Source organism: Stegodyphus dumicola, chromosome 7, assembly GCF_044657685.1.
Source record: "Stegodyphus dumicola isolate Sdum_Otavi_A_Nest chromosome 7, ASM4465768v1".
Classification (NCBI taxonomy): Eukaryota; Metazoa; Arthropoda; class Arachnida; order Araneae; family Eresidae; genus Stegodyphus; species Stegodyphus dumicola.
In genome coordinates, this window is record NC_140774.1 from 53,968,362 (window position 1) to 53,986,402 (window position 18,041).

An 18,041-nucleotide genomic window follows, 5' to 3' on the forward strand; every position below is an offset into this window, starting at 1 on the left:
ATTTTCACAGTAAGTAGCTTTACAAACAGTTCTTGTGGAAATCTATTCATAAATAATAGCGTGTTACTTTTCACACGTCATTACTGATGTAAGCACTTCTCCTTCCCTAGTTTTACTCCGAAAGTCAAATTTTAAATAAAACTGGGAAGACAAACAGTGCTCAACTTTTAAGTTAACCTGGGAAGACTTTATATTTGTCTTTAATGCAAGTATATATGAATGAAAAGTTATAAAGTCTTCGGTTAAAACGAAGCTTGAATTCTTGGGAATTCGAATTAGTATTGTATATTAATAGGATGATTTAAGCATAATTGCTTGCAGGCATGATTGGTTTGCATACTGGGTTAAATAACTGTCATCTTTTCCTGTTTCTTTTTCTCAGAATTGAAAAACACTTAAAACGCATATAATTTTTGTAGGATATCTAGTTCCACGTTATGCCACTCTCTGAACGTTCATACATACTTTTCGCATTTCTTTAACTTTCCCTGGGAAAAAAAAAAAAAAAAAAAAGCGTTTTATACGAAAATTCTAGAGTAGCAGTTCTTAGCCCTTTTCTGCCTAATGGACCCCTTTCACCATTCTTAAATGATCATCCTCCCTTTCTTTCCAAAACTTGAAAAATACATGTGCTTTTCTTTATATTTATATTATTTTTAACCTGTTTTAAAAATTAAACAACGAAAAATATAGAAAATTTTGATAAATACTAAAACTTGAATAAAAATAATTTTTCATGTTCAAAAATTAAAATTAAATATTATTTAATAGCTGAATAAAAAAACTGAACTCATTCCCTCCCCCAAAATGCTTTAAATGGAGTAAATATACATGTTTTAGCGTTTTTAAATTTAAAGCAATTAAAAATTCCTCTGATCCCTATACCTACATTTAGTAAAATTTTTACTCGCTATAAAAAATAAAACACAAATCTTTTGATTCCCGTACGACAAAACTTGATCTAGATATCTGATATTAAAATCGAGAAAAATATTCAGGGGCCGTTCACAAATTGAAGAGAGAAATGTTTACCTTTTTACATAACTAAAAATAAAAAATATCGTTTACAAAAAGGTTACTAGTATGACAAGCCTTTTATGCAGATTATTATGAAGAGCATCCATTAATATATTTTTTTTTTCCAAACTGGAGAGCTTATTCACAGAATCTTATAGAATTTTTGTTCTAGAAACATTTGCAGGCTTCAGAATGGGCACGTAGCCAACTCGTAATATTATTTGTATTAATTAAAAATGAAATAAATTTGTATTTTAAATAATTTTTTGCCGCCCAACAAGGATAATGCTTAGCGACGCTGTCTGTCGTACCGAAAGGCCCGGTTTCAAATCCCGAAGAAGGTATGCATGTTTGTAAATGTATGGTGTTTACGGCATGAGGGCACTCTGAATATGCGGTGAGCTGAATGTCCTCCCGAGATGTTAGTGGTAGGGAAAGTGGAATAGGAGATCCTTACACCTATCGCCCCGGAGTCCTATCCATCAAAATTTGGGTCGGAGTTGAGCAAAGTCGTACTTGTGTGCTGCTCAAGGCTCTTGCCAAACGACAGGCGCAATCTTGCCATAATGAAGCTCGTGGGTTTGTTCTGAAGTTACTGTCAGACAAGTGAGATAATTCACAACAACAGGAAAGAGTTTTTCTTACTATTAACAGATTATAATTCCAAAAGAATAAAATCTTGTGCGAATATTAACAACGCATTTTTAGATTTTGAAAACATATAAATTATTTGTGTGAAAATTCTTTCGACATACCAAATGTAATAAAATTATAAATTAGAGTCGCTAGTCAATCACAAAACAGTACCACTGAATCACATTTAAGGAGGCGGGGATGAATTTTGATTTATTTTCATTTTATTTGCTAAACAACCCCTCAATGTAAATTGAATATCATGTCCAAAATCGCAGATTTAGAAATTAAATATCTGGTCAGTTTTTGTCGTACTGAAGTCAAACTTTTTATGCTTTAATTTTTATAATGAATAAAACATTTTCCTAAAAATATAAGTACAGGGACTGGAGGAAAGTATAAAAAGTTATATTTCCAAGTATTTACACAATTAATATCTTTACAGTACTCAAACATGAATGTTTGCGTTATTTAAAACATTTTTGCAGCTGGAAGTACATGTCTGCACCCAAGGTTACGAAAGTTAAAGGCCTGGTAAAGGACTTTTGTGGACGCTGTGTATAACCGTGAAACAACAGCGCTAACTAGAGGCATGGTTTCTAAAACGGAAAAAATATTAACCATTTAATCTTAATAAATGAAGATGTTCTAAGAAGTAAATTTATTCATTACAAAATTACAAGAAATATATGTTTTCATTTTGCATATAAGCTTGGTGAGCAAATTTTCTGTTACAAGCCTTGGGCACAAGGGATCCTTGTGTTTTAAAATAAATCTACAAATCTCCATATTGAAATAATTTATGACGAAAATAATATAAAGTTTCTTTTCTTCTTGTCACTGGCGTTTTTAATAGCTGGTTTCAGTTATATGATTTTATATTCAATAGCTTGAATTTCTCCCGGAGAATTAATTCCTGAACGCAACAGTTTAGCTGAGAATCGGATTATACGTTAAACTGTAAAACCAAAATTAGATTACAGTTCCTAAAATTTGTAATTTTTAGCATTTTGAAATATTTAAATATTTGTTAATTTATTTAATTTAATGAAAAATTCTTAAATTTTTAATTTAATGATAAATTTTTTCAATTAAATGTCATATTGCAATTTTCAGACTGCAACTGAATGTCCCTTTAATTTCTTTAGCGCATACAAGTTGATGTAAACAGAGCAAAGCGTCCTACGATCTTAAATTTTTAAATTTGAAAAAAGAATTAAAATTTCTAAAATTTTAATGTAAACTATAATATCGTAGGAATTTGACACAGCATTTTAAGAAAACCATAATATAATATTCCCGAGGTGTTAGAGAAAACTAAATATCACGAAATATTTCACTGGAATCACAAATTTTTTTAAAACAAGAATTTAAAGGCATATAAAATTTTTCTTTCAGATTTTCATCTTAAAAATTATTGTTTCTTTTTGAACATTCATTGTTGTTGTTATTATTACTGGAAAACGAAATGCTTTTGTATAATATGAATAAAATAATAATTCGCATTTTGACATTAGAAATAAGTAAGTCTGATAAGATTTAAAAGGAGTTTTAAACTTTGACGTTAGAAATAAATAAGTTTTGAAGAGTTTCGTAAAATATTTGGACCACTTCCATACGTAAAATTAAGGCATAATGCATTTTTCATCCACTCTGTTTAACAGGTGTAGGCAAGCTCGGCCAACACCTCTGCAGCCTCATAATCACTGAGCTATTGCTATACCGAACTGTTAAGCTTCAACCCCAATTTCCAGTTTAGAATTCCGAGAGAGATTACCTCTCCCCCAAGGCGAATCGAGAGTCTTCCACCCCTTTCCCTCTGCCGTCAATCTCTGAAGAGGCTTTGAGCTTGCCGTGCCTTTTCAGTGTTTTTTTGGCCCCTAGACAAAGTACGTCTACAAAAATCCATGCCTTCTTCCGGGATTCGAACTTGGGCCTTTCGATACCGCAGTCAACGTCACTCACCAATCTCCCGTCTGGGTAGCCACGCTATTTAACAGGTATTGCCATTGGGCAAAACATGATCTTTAATGTATCTTACGAAAATGCTCGCAAATGGTCAGTGCTTCCAATACTGCTAATATGGCCAAGCATTAAGATTTTAATACATGTTTCAAACTGAATCAGTTCTGTATCTGCTTAACAAAATGAGAGATCTAAAAATAATAAACACAAGTCTTAAATTTTTGTTTAATATTTTAGTAATGTATTTAATCTGCAATATTTAAAGACTGCTTATAAGCTGTTTCAGTGTAACTACTTTACGTACCTTGTTACGTAAAAATAAGTGATTGGTATAAAACCATTCACTTATTTTTAACATTATTTAGTGTTGGTATTTAGAATTTTATATCGGATGATACAATTCAAAATATATTTCATACATGATACTATCATATTAACATATTCCTGCACTGCTCACACGAAATTAATCAAGACTTAAACTATAAATATTAAATTGTTCAAATTTGATTCACCAGGTTTTACCTCAGTATTCCCAGAACTATTAGGTCATACAAACACAGGAAGGAAGTTTTATATAAATTTTACAATTTAAAACTCCAAAGTACTTTTCATCCGTAATCCCAAAATTATACAATATCGATAATCGGAGTTGTACACACATTAAATAAATTAAATAAAAAAAATCATTGTCTCTACAGTCCAATGGTTAAGGCGGAAAGTAGATAGGTTCGAAATCCAACATATAGAAACATTTTACGTGTTAAAAAGAACTACAAAAAAATTCCGAAAACCATTAAAATTTACTGTGAGAAAAAAAATTCTGATTTAGAGTTTTAAAATTAGGACTTGATTATATACATTTACAAGTGTGCTGTAAAGAAGAAATTTTTCAGTTACTCAGATCACGAAATAAAATTACGCTAATAATATTTTGTTGCTATTATGTGAAACACAATGTCATTGGGGAGGCTATTATGGAACTAAATTTCTTTCCACACTATGTTTTGCTTTCTAGCATGAGATATGCAACTATTTTCGCGGTAATTCATTTTTTTAATTTATTATTTTGTATCCTTTTTTTTTTCCTCAAAACTTTTAGTATTTCTTTAAACTTTTAGTACAAAGCCCAAAGTTATACAGTTAAGTATTTAGCAAATGTTGTGCTGCATAATTTAATAAAATAAAATTCTAATCATTTCATTTCAACAGATAGGACAATTTTATGATTTCATGAATTCCAGTAAATTTTAAATGAATAAATAAATACCTTTGAAAGCCCATGTTTTTGACTGTCTCAAACCAAGCATCATTTTGAATAGGGATGCCATACATGGGCCAGATAGGTCGACACTGGAACTACTTCGAATTACCATGGGCATCAATTTTTTCATCATTTGTTCAATACTTTGTGCCATTTTAACATCCGTGTTATGCCAATTAGCGGCGATGTAGTCGGGATGACTCGGATCATTTAAGATCTTATCCATTGAATTATCTTCATCTTCCCTTTTCACCTTCTTCGCAGCACTCATGCTGAAGATGATAGCAAAGCAAACAGCCCAGAGAAACACTTTCCAGTTACCTTCCATATTTTTGGTTGCCATCCGAGTGTTACAAAAAGCCCGCTCACCAAGACGATCTTCTTATGTACGCGCCATTAACTTGAGTTTGCTCTACTTATGCGTCTACGTCACCGCGCCATGTGACACTGATGGGCCATTCGCAGCAGGGATGAGGACGCAAAAGCGAAATTAATTGCGAATTGTAACTTTCTCGCTCGCTTTTGGAACCAAGTTTTTCCGCCGTATGATTTCTTTTCCTCGTTTCTTCTTCGTGTATCTAGGCTTCATCATAAATAATCTCCTCACTTCTTTCCGCAAAAGGACCATCTGAAATCTACTTTTGACCGCATGTTTGTCATACAAAACATAAGAAATTGTATGTGTACATATTTAAAGCGCTGAAAAATTGATATGCAATGCATCTCCATAAAAAATTAAGGCATCAGAAATTACTATTTTCTGTAGTGTTATTAAAATCGATGTTCAAACATTAAATATTTTAAACAATTTAATAACTAAGAAAATCAGTGCTGTAAGGGGGAAAAAGAAGAAACAAAAAAAGAGGAAAAGAAGTTGTAAAAGAAAAATTATAAGTTTATTATTTGGTATAATTTACTATCTTTTATTAAATTTTTAATCCCATATGCATTAAATTTATAACTGTTTTTGAATAATATAGCATTTTTCCGTAGAGGATAGAGTATTAGCAAAACCGTTTCATTGACAAGGTGAAAAATTTGTGCGTAATTGCTTAAAGCTGTGTCTTACGGATGCTTCGCCTTGTTGTAAATTGCGTCGAAAATCGAATATCGTTATGTTCCTATCATACCGAAGTTCAGTATCTAACTGGCGATCTCGTCCGGAGAGTGGAAGGAGAAGAACCACGAATGCATCGAAGCAGGATTTCCGAATATATTTGGAGGAGCATTAAGTGGTGTGACAAAGCTTGACTATCAAAACTATTATTAGAAATCTCTATAATTAGCTATCGTAAACAGCTTCATATCAAGAATAATAAATGCTAATGAAAATTTGACAACACATCACTTCTTTTGCAATGAGCCATCTTGACTTCGTTTTTGATGAGATTAAAACTATCATAAAGCTGTTGTTTGTAACTGGGATTTATTTTTAAATAATAACTTTTATTTTAACATTAAAATGTAAAATGCTATAAGCTCAATTTAAAAAATGTTTTTTTTTTATTTCATGATCTCACAGACTGAATGCATTTGTCTACCTAAAATAAAATCGATAAACTAAGAAATTTTTATTAAGTTGCAAATGATCAAACCAAAGAATGTCCATCTTTTATAACACACGAAATATATGAATCAGGTATGTTGTATAATATTCGAAGTCAATAAGCGAATATGATATATAAAATATCTAGTATAAAAGAAATCATTAGGACGTGAAAATAAAACAGAGACTTAAAATCTTCAGTGTAGAAGCAAATAGAAAATCACCCAACCACTGAAATCACCAGAGGTACTATTAGTCTGACGCCTGACTTCGATACGTCGATACGTTCGTCTCTTTCACTTTCCAAATAAAGAGATGCTACCACCATATGTTAGCGCCAAGTATTATTTTTAAAAGAAATAATAATGCGAATATTAAAAATATGTATGGCAAAATTTAATCATCTTTCGAAAATTCTTAAAACACGCTACTTTAAAAAGCTTTTGTGATCTTGCTGTTGAATTTTATGTCCCCTCTAAGGGTCCACCTCGGCGCTGTGGAGGGACGGCAACGTTCTCCGGCATGGAGGTAAGAAGTAAGTTTATTCTTACCTCCATGTTCCTCCGCTAACGGGCCCGCCACCAAGCTGCGGTGGCCTCCCTACATTGGGGCGCTGAGCAGATCTCATGGAGGTAAAAAGTAAAAGGAGAGACTCTAATTGGTTTTCGCTATACACTGTTTTGAAGCACTGGCAATCCCTTTGTGAAGCCCAAAACATTCAGTGACTTACCATGAAGAAGAATGGGTTTTGGCACGATCGGATGTAAACATTTTGTAATTACGTATGTACGTCGTATTATTTCGTTTATTTTGTATTTACGTCGTAAATATACATTATAAATACATATATTTTCTTTTTCTACAACATTTTAGAGTCCTAAGTATGTGAAAAGAATAAATTTTTAAACAACATTTCATTCTGAACGGAATTAAATGCTATACTTTTAACAGAACAGTTTGCTCAGAACGGTTTTCTTCCTAAAATGTTTTCTCAAATATGACATGGTTTTTTAGCTTTTGAGGCATCTTTTAAATCGAAAAATCGAAGTCAATTTATAATTAATGCTCTATTCGGTCCATTTCAAATTAGAGCACCTTTTATTTTAATAGTGCAATACGCTGAATATTGGTGCTCATTTCCCTGTACTTAACTTTCTCTGAATATTCCTGAAAGGGAATAAAAAAAAGGATTTTTTTAAATATTATTTTAAACTTGAAACTGAGTTATTATAAAATGTAAGGGAATAATTCTTTTAATATTTATAAGTTTTTTTACCTTTAATTTCAACAATAGATATTCTAAAACTCTTCCTTACTACTTCCTTAAGTACGAATCTCATAGAAATTGATTTACAATACCTTTTAACAGATTGATTCCAGATTCGGTTACAAATCAAGGAAAAGTTAACTTATTGGCATATCTGTCTCTATATGTAGCATTTTGTGGTAATTTTATTTTTTAGTTAACCAAAGCGTAAATTTTTCAGTCATATAAAAATGAAATGATGAGTTTAAACTGAGCAACTATTAAGCCTCTCCTCTAAGAATTTTTAAAAAGTACATGTTACAATAATATGTGTATGACAAGAAAAATTATTTTATTTAAAATATTTTGGTGTTTGGAGCATAAAATAAAAATAGCGAATACTCTATCAAGAGTATCGAAAGACATACAATTTTAAAGGTAGTGTAAGGAATTTTTCATTCTTTAAGCATAACATTTTTGCTAAAAATCTCTATTTTTGTAGTTCAACAGCTTAGAATTTTATAAAACAAATTCATAATTAAAATCACTGCTGTTAGTTATCGGAAAATAACTAAGATGTGATTTTTGCGTAAATGTCACTAAACTATACAAATTGCTATTATCCATCACACAATGAATGTTTCTTTTATGCGGAAGTGTTCCGTTTTTCGATTTGTATGGAACTGTCGTGTGTCGAAATACTATCAAAGCTCTATCAAGGGAGCTTCTGGATGTAATCAAAAAACAGCTGGAAATCTAAGCCTCGGAGCAGTGCTTCACTCGTAGTGCGGGGTTGGTATGTCCTTTCATTCTTACCTCCATGGGAGTCCTCCATCTTGGGGGTATATCTAAACCAAAGAAAGTCTATAATACATATTCTATGTCTAATCTCCGCTCACAAAGCAGTGCCCGGCATTAGGCGCTTTGTCCTGGCAGGCAATGCTCATAATGAGGTCGTCTTGTCAGGGCAGGTCTAGATGGTGACACAATCACAATCAGGTGATAAGACGAAGTTTAGCCTTGGGACCGGTTAATTCCATCAATGTTGAATTTTATGTGACGTGAGTTCGAAGAGAGTGATTTTTAATAAATAATGTTAAAGAGACAAAAAGTTAGTTATGACAAGAGGGGGAAAAAATTAAGTCATCTTACTAAGAAACACCGAACATTGAAATGATAAACTGAGGAAAGATTTAAAATAAATAAAAAAATAAAATAAATGCATAGCAGCTCTTAACATCGTATTAGGAATTTTAAAGATATGCTGTTTTCAAGTTTTAAGATATGTTGTTTTCAAGCTGTTTGATTTTACTGTTGAATTTCAAATGGAGTAAGTGCGAAAAAAGTGACGTTGTAGAGACATTAGGTTATTTCGAAGCAGGAGAAATGAAAAATATGCAGTGCCCTGGCAGGGACGCATATAAGCAAAATGTACACTGCTAGGACAACGGCTTGAATTTCTCCAATGACAATCCAGAGAACCATCACATTAACTCCGCCTACAATGATGATGTCACAAGGCCTGAAATTTGTTTTTTACCGACATGTGTTTGTAGTAGTTTTTTTTTTTAGTTTGCAGTATGACCTTTATTTTGAAAATTGTCGCTACACAACTTCCTAACTCATTCGAAAATGAGATAGAGGAATCATTAGATGACATTGTAATGGTTCCCCTATCTCATTTTCGAAAAAATATGAAAGACAACATTGGCAACAAATTCTGACAAGAATTGACTTAGAAAACAAATACTCAATGAAATACCAGAACTTCAAATCCAAATAGTGAACATCCTATTTGCTCGTAAGTACATAATTGTTATTTATTCATTTCCTTAGTTTCATGAATTTAAGCATGCCTAAATCATTTTGCTACTGATATATAATATATTGCAACTTAATTTACATACTGATGTAAGCATTATGATTACATATAACTGTAATATATTGGATTAATTAAGATATGATTAGATAGCCTTTTTAACTTCTTTAATTTTATTTAAATATTAATATATTATAAATAAGTGTTATATATATATATATATATATTTATTTATATATATTTACATATATTTATATATATTTGTTATACTTATAACATAATAAATTTATATATATATATAAACAATAACTTTTTATTAATAACGAATTATCATTTATTAATTATTATTATGTGCAATACATTAATGTTTGTTAATAATAATTTATAATAATTATCGATAATATATTAATATTTTATCTTCAATAAATTAATATAAAATCTGCATTTTTTCTTTAATTAACATTAATTATCACTGGGAATTGCAGAAAATGAAGATACTTATATTAATAATCCAAATATTTTCAGAAAGGAATTTATATACCGTCATAGTTTTTACAGGAAAGTTGGTAGAAAAATGAGCGGAAACAGTGTCTCAAAAAGTGCAGATTGTAAAGCTTTTGTGAAAATAATGATTAAGAAAGCACAAGATATGTAAGATGCAAGGATAAATTTGTCAAATTAAGGTACGTGTATATTTAAGTTTGCTTATGTAAGCATAAAAGTAGTGTTAGTATTTATTAAGTTTCCCTCATCCACAGCCAACTGACAAATGAACTATTAAAACATAAGAATATTAATTAAAATCAATCAAAAAAATTACCTTAATTTGGCAGAGATTTTCAGTAAAACTCTGTCAACTGCAAGAGCATTTAGACAGGCTTTTCCAGGAGCAAAAAAGTTTTGCTTCTGAAAAAGATTGTAAAGCTTTTGTGAAAATAATGATTAAGAAAGCACAAGATATGTAAGATGCAAGGATAAATTTGTCAAATTAAGGTACGTGTATATTTAAGTTTGCTTATGTAAGCATAAAAGTAGTGTTAGTATTTATTAAGTTTCCCTCATCCACAGCCAACTGACAAATGAACTATTAAAACATAAGAATATTAATTAAAATCAATCAAAAAAATTACCTTAATTTGGCAGAGATTTTCAGTAAAACTCTGTCAACTGCAAGAGCATTTAGACAGGCTTTTCCAGGAGCAAAATAGTTTTGCTTCTGAAAAAGTCTTGCTTTTTACATTGCTGTGCTTCTGTTCCATTTGATATAATAGCTTACATAAGCATACTTAAATTTATATTAACCTACTTCATCTTACTGTAGTTTTATGAACATCAAAGTCAGCTTTTTTACAATTTGTGTGTTGTTCACTTGTATAATATATTCATACATGTGTGAGTGTGTAAGTATATATCTATTAAAATAACATCTACTCAATCACCTGCCTGGAAAACTATTAATAAGCCTGTTTGAGAAGCATCTTTTCTATCAAAGCAGTCTTAATTAGGTGCTGTATTTCACCATACATAGCCCACAATCACTTGGCAAACATAGCCAATTCTCACCATCTGACTGGATCCAATTTTGTATTGGAACAGTAAAGTAATCCTTAATAGACCGAAAGAAACATTAAATCGTTATATACAGATATATAAATATACATAAATACTTTAATTCCGAAAAACTAAAAACTATGTTTACACTGCCGGGGAAAAAAAAAAAAAAAAAAATGTGTGACAGTTTTATACGTATCTTCTGTTCTACTGGGCCGATTGACGAAATTCAACTTGCGTTTTTCATCTCTCGAAAGCGCGACTTAGGATATGTATTAGATTTATATACAGCATTGTTCTAATATAGGTATTTTGACACAAAATAGGACTTTTTCTGAAATGACTTGCCAATTGTTTTCCATATTTCCATTCTACGATTTAAATTACGCCAAACTACCAAGTTTTACGAGTAATTTTTAAAAAATTAGCTCTCAGAATTCTAGCAACTCGATGTTATTTGAGTTTGGTACATATTTACTAATCTCTTTTTTTTTTTAAATTAAACTTATTTGATTTTCCCTTTTACATTTCGAAATTCATGTTCATTCCAAATAAAATTCACCCATTTTTTTGTTATTTATTTCTAAAATTTGTATTTTTAAATAATTTTTTATAAATTCTTCGAAAACAAATATGAATTATAATCTATAAAATATTTACCATCATCTTCAAGTAGACGTATTTCTAAGCATACTTGCAATAAATTGCAGATATACGTGAATTTATATATTGGCACGTTTTGAAATTTGGCATATTTGTTGAAAGCGATAAAACATCAAATGTGGTTTAGACACTTTGTTAAAATTGTTTGAAAGTAGGAACAATGTGACTTTTTTCCCGCTCATGCACAATGTAAAAAGGTAAGAACGAGGTACCTTTTTTTCCGCTCCGGCATAGTGGAAAGAAAAGAAAAATTGGTTGCCATATATTTAAGAAGTTCGCCAAGTGAGTTATTCTTGGCGCAAACTGAAAAAATTTCGCAAAGATAAATTTTTGAATTTCTCCGTAAATTTCGCACCAAATTTTAAAAAACTTAATATCTAGGCATAATTTGAGTCGTGGAATCGAAATATGAAAAAAAAAATTGGTGTGTTATTTCAGAAAAAGTCCAATTTTGTGTCAAAATACCTATGTTAGAACAATGCTATGTATAAATCTAATATATATCCTAAGTCGCGCTTTCGAGACATGAAAAATGCAATTTGAATTTTGCCAATCGGCCAAGTAGAACGGGAGATATAGAACTGTCTTTCCCCCCCCCCCGCAGTGTACATTCAAAAATGCATTTCGCAACGCGCAACAGCAGAATGTAAACAATCGTCAGTAATGTAACCTGATTTATGTGGGCGGAGTTAAGGGGGACCTTCATCTGGACTGTCATTGGCCAAATTCAAGCCGTTGTCCTAGCAGTACACACTTTGCTTATATGCGGCCGGGACTTGAACCTCGGACCTCTGGAATACGCTTCGAGGGTGTTGATCATTACACCAGAAGGTATTCTAAGAAGGCGGGAGAAATATCTTATATTCTCCCCTTTTTAAAGCGCGACTGGGAATTAGGGGACCCAATCGCCAAATCCTGGTGATGGAGAATCATCATCTACCACATTTTTTTTTAGTTCGGGCGTCGCTGTAGAGTGATTAGGATTTTTTGGAAGCAGGAAGCATGAGAAATGTGAATGCCTTCGAGGGAATCGAACATCGGACCTCTCGAATACGTGCCGATTGTACTGACCATTACACCACGAAATGATGCTAAGAAGGCGAGAGAAATACTTTATAATATTTAATAATAAGTTTAAAAAAAAAAAGATTGTGTAACCAGGAGTGAGTTCAAGAGCACACTGATAAACTGCGTGTTCAAGGAGAACAAAAAAAAAAATCTTAACATAACGTCTGGTGCGACCTTTCAGGATACCTTCAAATTTTTAATTTCTTTTTAATTTAAGAATTTTCTTTAATTTAATTTTTATGACTTTAATTGAGTATGCATGCTTCATGTTGACAGTAAAAGCAAAAAAATCTATTTAAAAATTATTTGTTTCGCTTTCCGCAATAAATTTTTCAAAACAGGAGACTTCGTGGAGGAACAGACAAACCAAAAAAAAAAAAAAAAAAAAGATCAAAACAGATTTTTAAAACAGATGACTTCGTCTAAGGAAACTTGCAATTACATTATGCAACTGAGAAGCAGAGCGGGCGCCAGAGTCGATGCAACCGAAGCGACGAAATTTTTTTAAGTTTGAGAACGTGGAATTGGAGAATTTAGGAACCTCAGCATTTGCAATGGGGGGGGGGGAAACCGCCGGTACCGGCTATTCTTTTGCAGATAACGTTTCTTTCTCCAGGTAGCGTAGGTATTCCGTGGCTTTAGCCATACAGCTGTTGATGGGTCTGTTTGCGCTTTCAAGGCACAAATAAAACTTTTCAAAAGAAGATTGGCAAATTATCTTGAAGAGGCATTAGGTTTGTCGAAGCAGGAGATGGAAAAAGGTTTAGTGCACTAACCAGGATTCAAACTTTGGACCTTCCAGTCTCTGGTCGGACATGTTTTCTAATTACACTGACGGTGATGAGCCACGCGGTAACGAGAGAGAAAAATCTTGCAGTCTTACCCAATTCTAAATAAATTGAAAAGTAATAATATCTGGAGAAAGGCAAAAATTATAAATTCAATTATTCTAAAAATGTGCACAATTTACGCGAAATAAGCTGCAGCGGATACGAACACGTATGAATTCTTCACAGTTTTGCACAGCAGAAAACTATACTTCGTAATCAAAATTTTAGAACTTTCTTCCTCATAACTACGATAAAACTATTTTTCTTTCTTCGCTCTGATTTGTTTATAATCTCGTATCTTTACATTTTGAAAAAGCTTCCTGGTCAGTTATCGCTTCAAAGAGAATTTCAGCTGTTCTAACTGTGTATCCTATTTAAAAAAAAAAGAATGCCTTGTATTTCTTAACAGAGAAGGTGAAATCGAATAAACAGAAAATCATTATTTATTACATTTGCATAGTATTTTAGTTTTCTGAAATTAAAAAAAAATCATTTTCTGAGCGACAGTAAAAGGAATAAAGACAATGGAGGTATAAAACTGAGAGATTAACTGCTGAATCCAAAGTACACATGTGCTTGAAGAAAGATTTTTTATGAGGAAAAACTGATGAAAATTCTATACAGCCAGTCAGTTCATCGAGTCTGATAGAGCGTGTTAAGTATATGGCAATATATTTGATCTGAATCGTATGATGACAGTGATATGGCTAGGGAAATGAGATAATGTCATTAGAAAGTCAAGTGTTCAAACTGAAGAACCATACGCAGTACCAATAGGATTCACTTTACTGCCTAAAACTACTTGCCATTGCAAATGCTTCCAATCCTTACTAATTTTGTAGCATCAGTGCTACTTCGATTAAAGCCGAAAACATTTACATCGTGGTGGAGCAACCACCTCAAGCAAAGAAGAAGCAAAATACGAGCCCTGAGAAGACAGGTGCAAGTGGAGAATGATGAAGAACAGAAAATATTAAAGTTGGTACGCTACAGGAAGGAACTAGCTCAATACAAAAAGCAAATCAAGGCAGAGAAACAAGAGTCATGGCGTAAGCACTGCAGTAACGTGCAAGTAACCTATGGTACATTACAGAAAATAGCCACCAATAAGGTTTTTCAACCCCTGCAACTTACCGCTAAAGTAAAACAAGATGCAAAAAGCAAAACAGAAGCTCTAAACACTATCCTAGAAACAATCTTTGTTAAATACAAGATGGAATTTGATTTTGTAACTCACACAGAAATAAGGGAGAAGTTTAATTGGAAAAGCAGCAACAGAGATATTACTCTTCCTAAAGACCACGAAGTTCATAATATCATCAAAGCCTTAGCAGACAAAAAAGCACCAGGTACCGATGGCATAGATAATATTATTGTTAAAAAAATTGACAAAGAATTCCCAGGTTTGTTTCCAAAACTATGCAGAGCCTGCTGGCGACTCGGCCACTTCCCTAGAAGCATGAAACTAGCCAAAATTTCACTCTTTCACAAGCAGGGCAAAGACCCGTCAGACCCGGCATCATATAGGCCTATAAGCTTACTGCATTCAGTCAGTAAAATTTTAGAAAAAGTAATTCTACAACGCCTTAATTTCCACATGTACAGGAACAAGTCTATAAACGAAAACCAATATGGCTTCTGCGCAGGAAAGTCCACAGACAATGCCTTAAAACAACTGCTAGATAACATAGAGCAGAACAAAGACAACAATTTGGACACTCTGATTATTTCGTTGGACATCAAATGGGCATTCGACTCGATGTGGTGGCCAGACGTAGTCGAATGCCTAGGCATCATCAAATGCCCAAAGAAAACCCTGAATCTTATACGCAGCTACTTGCAGGATCGTTGGATACAAGTTACAACGGACAATGATGTATTCAAAGTCAAGTTGGAAAGAGGCTGTCCCCAGGGTTCCTGCTTGGGACCTACACTTTGTAATCTTGCAGGGGACACAGCCTTTGCGCTCTATGACCAACAGCATGGAGTGGATATCCAGGCGTACGCAGACGACTTTTTATTGATCACTTCTGGTAGCACGGACATTAGGTTAAAGGCACAAAACGCAATCAATACTTTTGCGAGCTGGGCAAATCAGCACAAATTAAATATCTCAGCAGATAAAACTAAACAACTGTTTATATGTAAGCATGGAGCGCGAAATAGGAATCCCAACATTAAGCTAAATGGAGTCCCTATAAAAGAGGTCACTGACCTTAAATATCTAGATATTATAATTAACAATAGGCTTTCCTGGGAACCTCATATTAAAGAGTTTAAGCAGAAAATAAATCAGTTTAGTAATTCCATGGTTAGAACAACAGGACCTCATTGGGCACTCCAATCACTATGCTCAAAAGCTCAGAAAACAACTTAGAACAATCTCAGAAAAGATCATATTATATGGGGCTGCCATATGGGGAAGGAAGTTTACTGCCCATATGAGGAGGCAGCTTCTCACCGTACAAAGAATGAAAATTTTGATCACATGCAAAGGTTAAAGAACATCCCCAACTGCGGCACTACAAGTGCTGGCGGGTGTCCTTCCACTGGACCTTCTAGCGGAGAGGGAATCACTATTAGTAAAGACATTACGCCTGGAAAATAACTTCTCTCTGTGGCAAAAGACATTCTACCACACAGACTATGAGAAGCGCAAGCCGATCATGCTTGGACACTCTGCAGATACAGATTTATCGCACACACAATACACATGCAATACACCCTGCCAAATGAGAAAGCATTAGCTTTACGCAGACGACTTTTTATTGATCACTTCTGGTAGCACGGACATTAGGTTAAAGGCACAAAACGCAATCAATACTTTTGCGAGCTGGGCAAATCAGCACAAATTAAATATCTCAGCAGATAAAACTAAACAACTGTTTATATGTAAGCATGGAGCGCGAAATAGGAATCCCAACATTAAGCTAAATGGAGTCCCTATAAAAGAGGTCACTGACCTTAAATATCTAGATCTAGCCATACAGATGGCTCAAAGACGGAGAAAGGCACAGGCTGCGCCTACTGTGTACTCCAAGAAGGAAATGTGATTAAAACTTGGGAAAGACGACTGGCAGACAAAAATACCGTCTTTCAGGCAGAGCTTCTTGCATTAAAAGCAGCCATGAATTTGGCAAAATATCAATTAGGAATAAAGATCAACATATATAGCGACTCTACCTCAAGTTTGGAGTCCATCCGAGGGCACAAGACAAGGAGTCCTTTGGTGCAAGATATTCAGAAAATTCTTCTAAGTATCCCACCAGATGACAGACCTATCCTGATCTGGGTTCCAGCTCATGTGGATATTACTGGCAACGAAACGGCGGACGTGCTTGCGAAATCTGCAGCCAATGACTCTAGTAGATTGGAAAACGCAGTAAGTGTTCCGCAGTCTATTTTAAAAAAAATCACGCGCAATAGCCTTTTACAAGAATGGCAGGAAAGATGGGAAAGGGAAAGCACAGGGAGGAAAACCTACAAGTTCTTTCCGAAAGTTACATGCTCAATTAATACATACAGCGGAGCACAAACTCAATTTTACACTGGCCATGGACCCTTCTACATTATCTTAACAGATTCGGCAAACGAGCATCAGAATTGTGTGAATGTGGTGCGGTAGGTGGTGCAGATCACTTTCTCTTCAACTAGCCACGAACCGATAAACTGCATTTAAAAATGTCAAGCAGTGAATACTGGTCGCAATGGGCGGAGAATACCTGCGGCAACAAGCAGACGAAAACTAAAATAGAGGAGGTAATCAGGCTATGCTCAGCAAGGTACTAAGAAATTCTCCCCCCCCCCCCTTGAGAATTGTATCTTCGTTACATGTAATTTTAATAGCAATTCAAAATACTACAACAACTGAAAATCAACACTAGAAAAATAGCTCACTCCGTAGAATAGTAACAGGACTGTAAGAGCAAAACTATTGTAATGTAAGCATATTACTATCCAGTTTGTATGTACTTGATAAAACTAATATTGTAAAGCAGTTTAAATGATATTGAAAATCCATTCAATGTGTAAATGAATTACAAGTTTACTTTGATTATCTCAGTAAAAGTATCGTAAATATAAATTCAGATAATGTTTAAATGTACACATAGCTGTTATGATTTTACGTAACTATCATTTGTAACTTGTACAAGACAATGTTTGTAATCAACGTATCTATGTTTATACACAGACCTTGTATGCCCATGTAATATTTATATTTATATTTTTACACGGAGGAAATATTCCCTTCTGCCAGGATGACTATTAACTTTGTAATACTTTTACAACAAAGTCAGGTCAGTGGTTATCTCAGGCGGCGCTCAGTGCTACTGCGATTCTTTTCAGGAGGCTTTTTGCCCTGGATTTTTAGCATTCTAAGGAGTCATTTTCTTCTCTTTACAGTTCGACGGCAAGAATACTACACTGAAACCATCTCTGTC

The 18,041-nt window shown here is 33.3% G+C and overlaps 1 protein-coding gene across 1 annotated transcript in view; it reads right to left on the reverse strand.

Annotated features, from left to right (window-relative positions):
• The window catches only part of LOC118196477 (nose resistant to fluoxetine protein 6-like), a 151,953-nt gene extending 146,702 nt beyond the window's left edge, over positions 1 to 5,251 (reverse strand). The window contains exon 1 of the mRNA XM_085820213.1: positions 4,883 to 5,251. Within this exon, the coding sequence (XP_085676339.1) occupies positions 4,883 to 5,219 (337 nt within the window). The 5' untranslated portion in view covers positions 5,220 to 5,251. The remainder of the gene's footprint in view (positions 1 to 4,882) is intronic.
• Between the last annotated feature and the right edge of the window lie 12,790 nt (positions 5,252 to 18,041).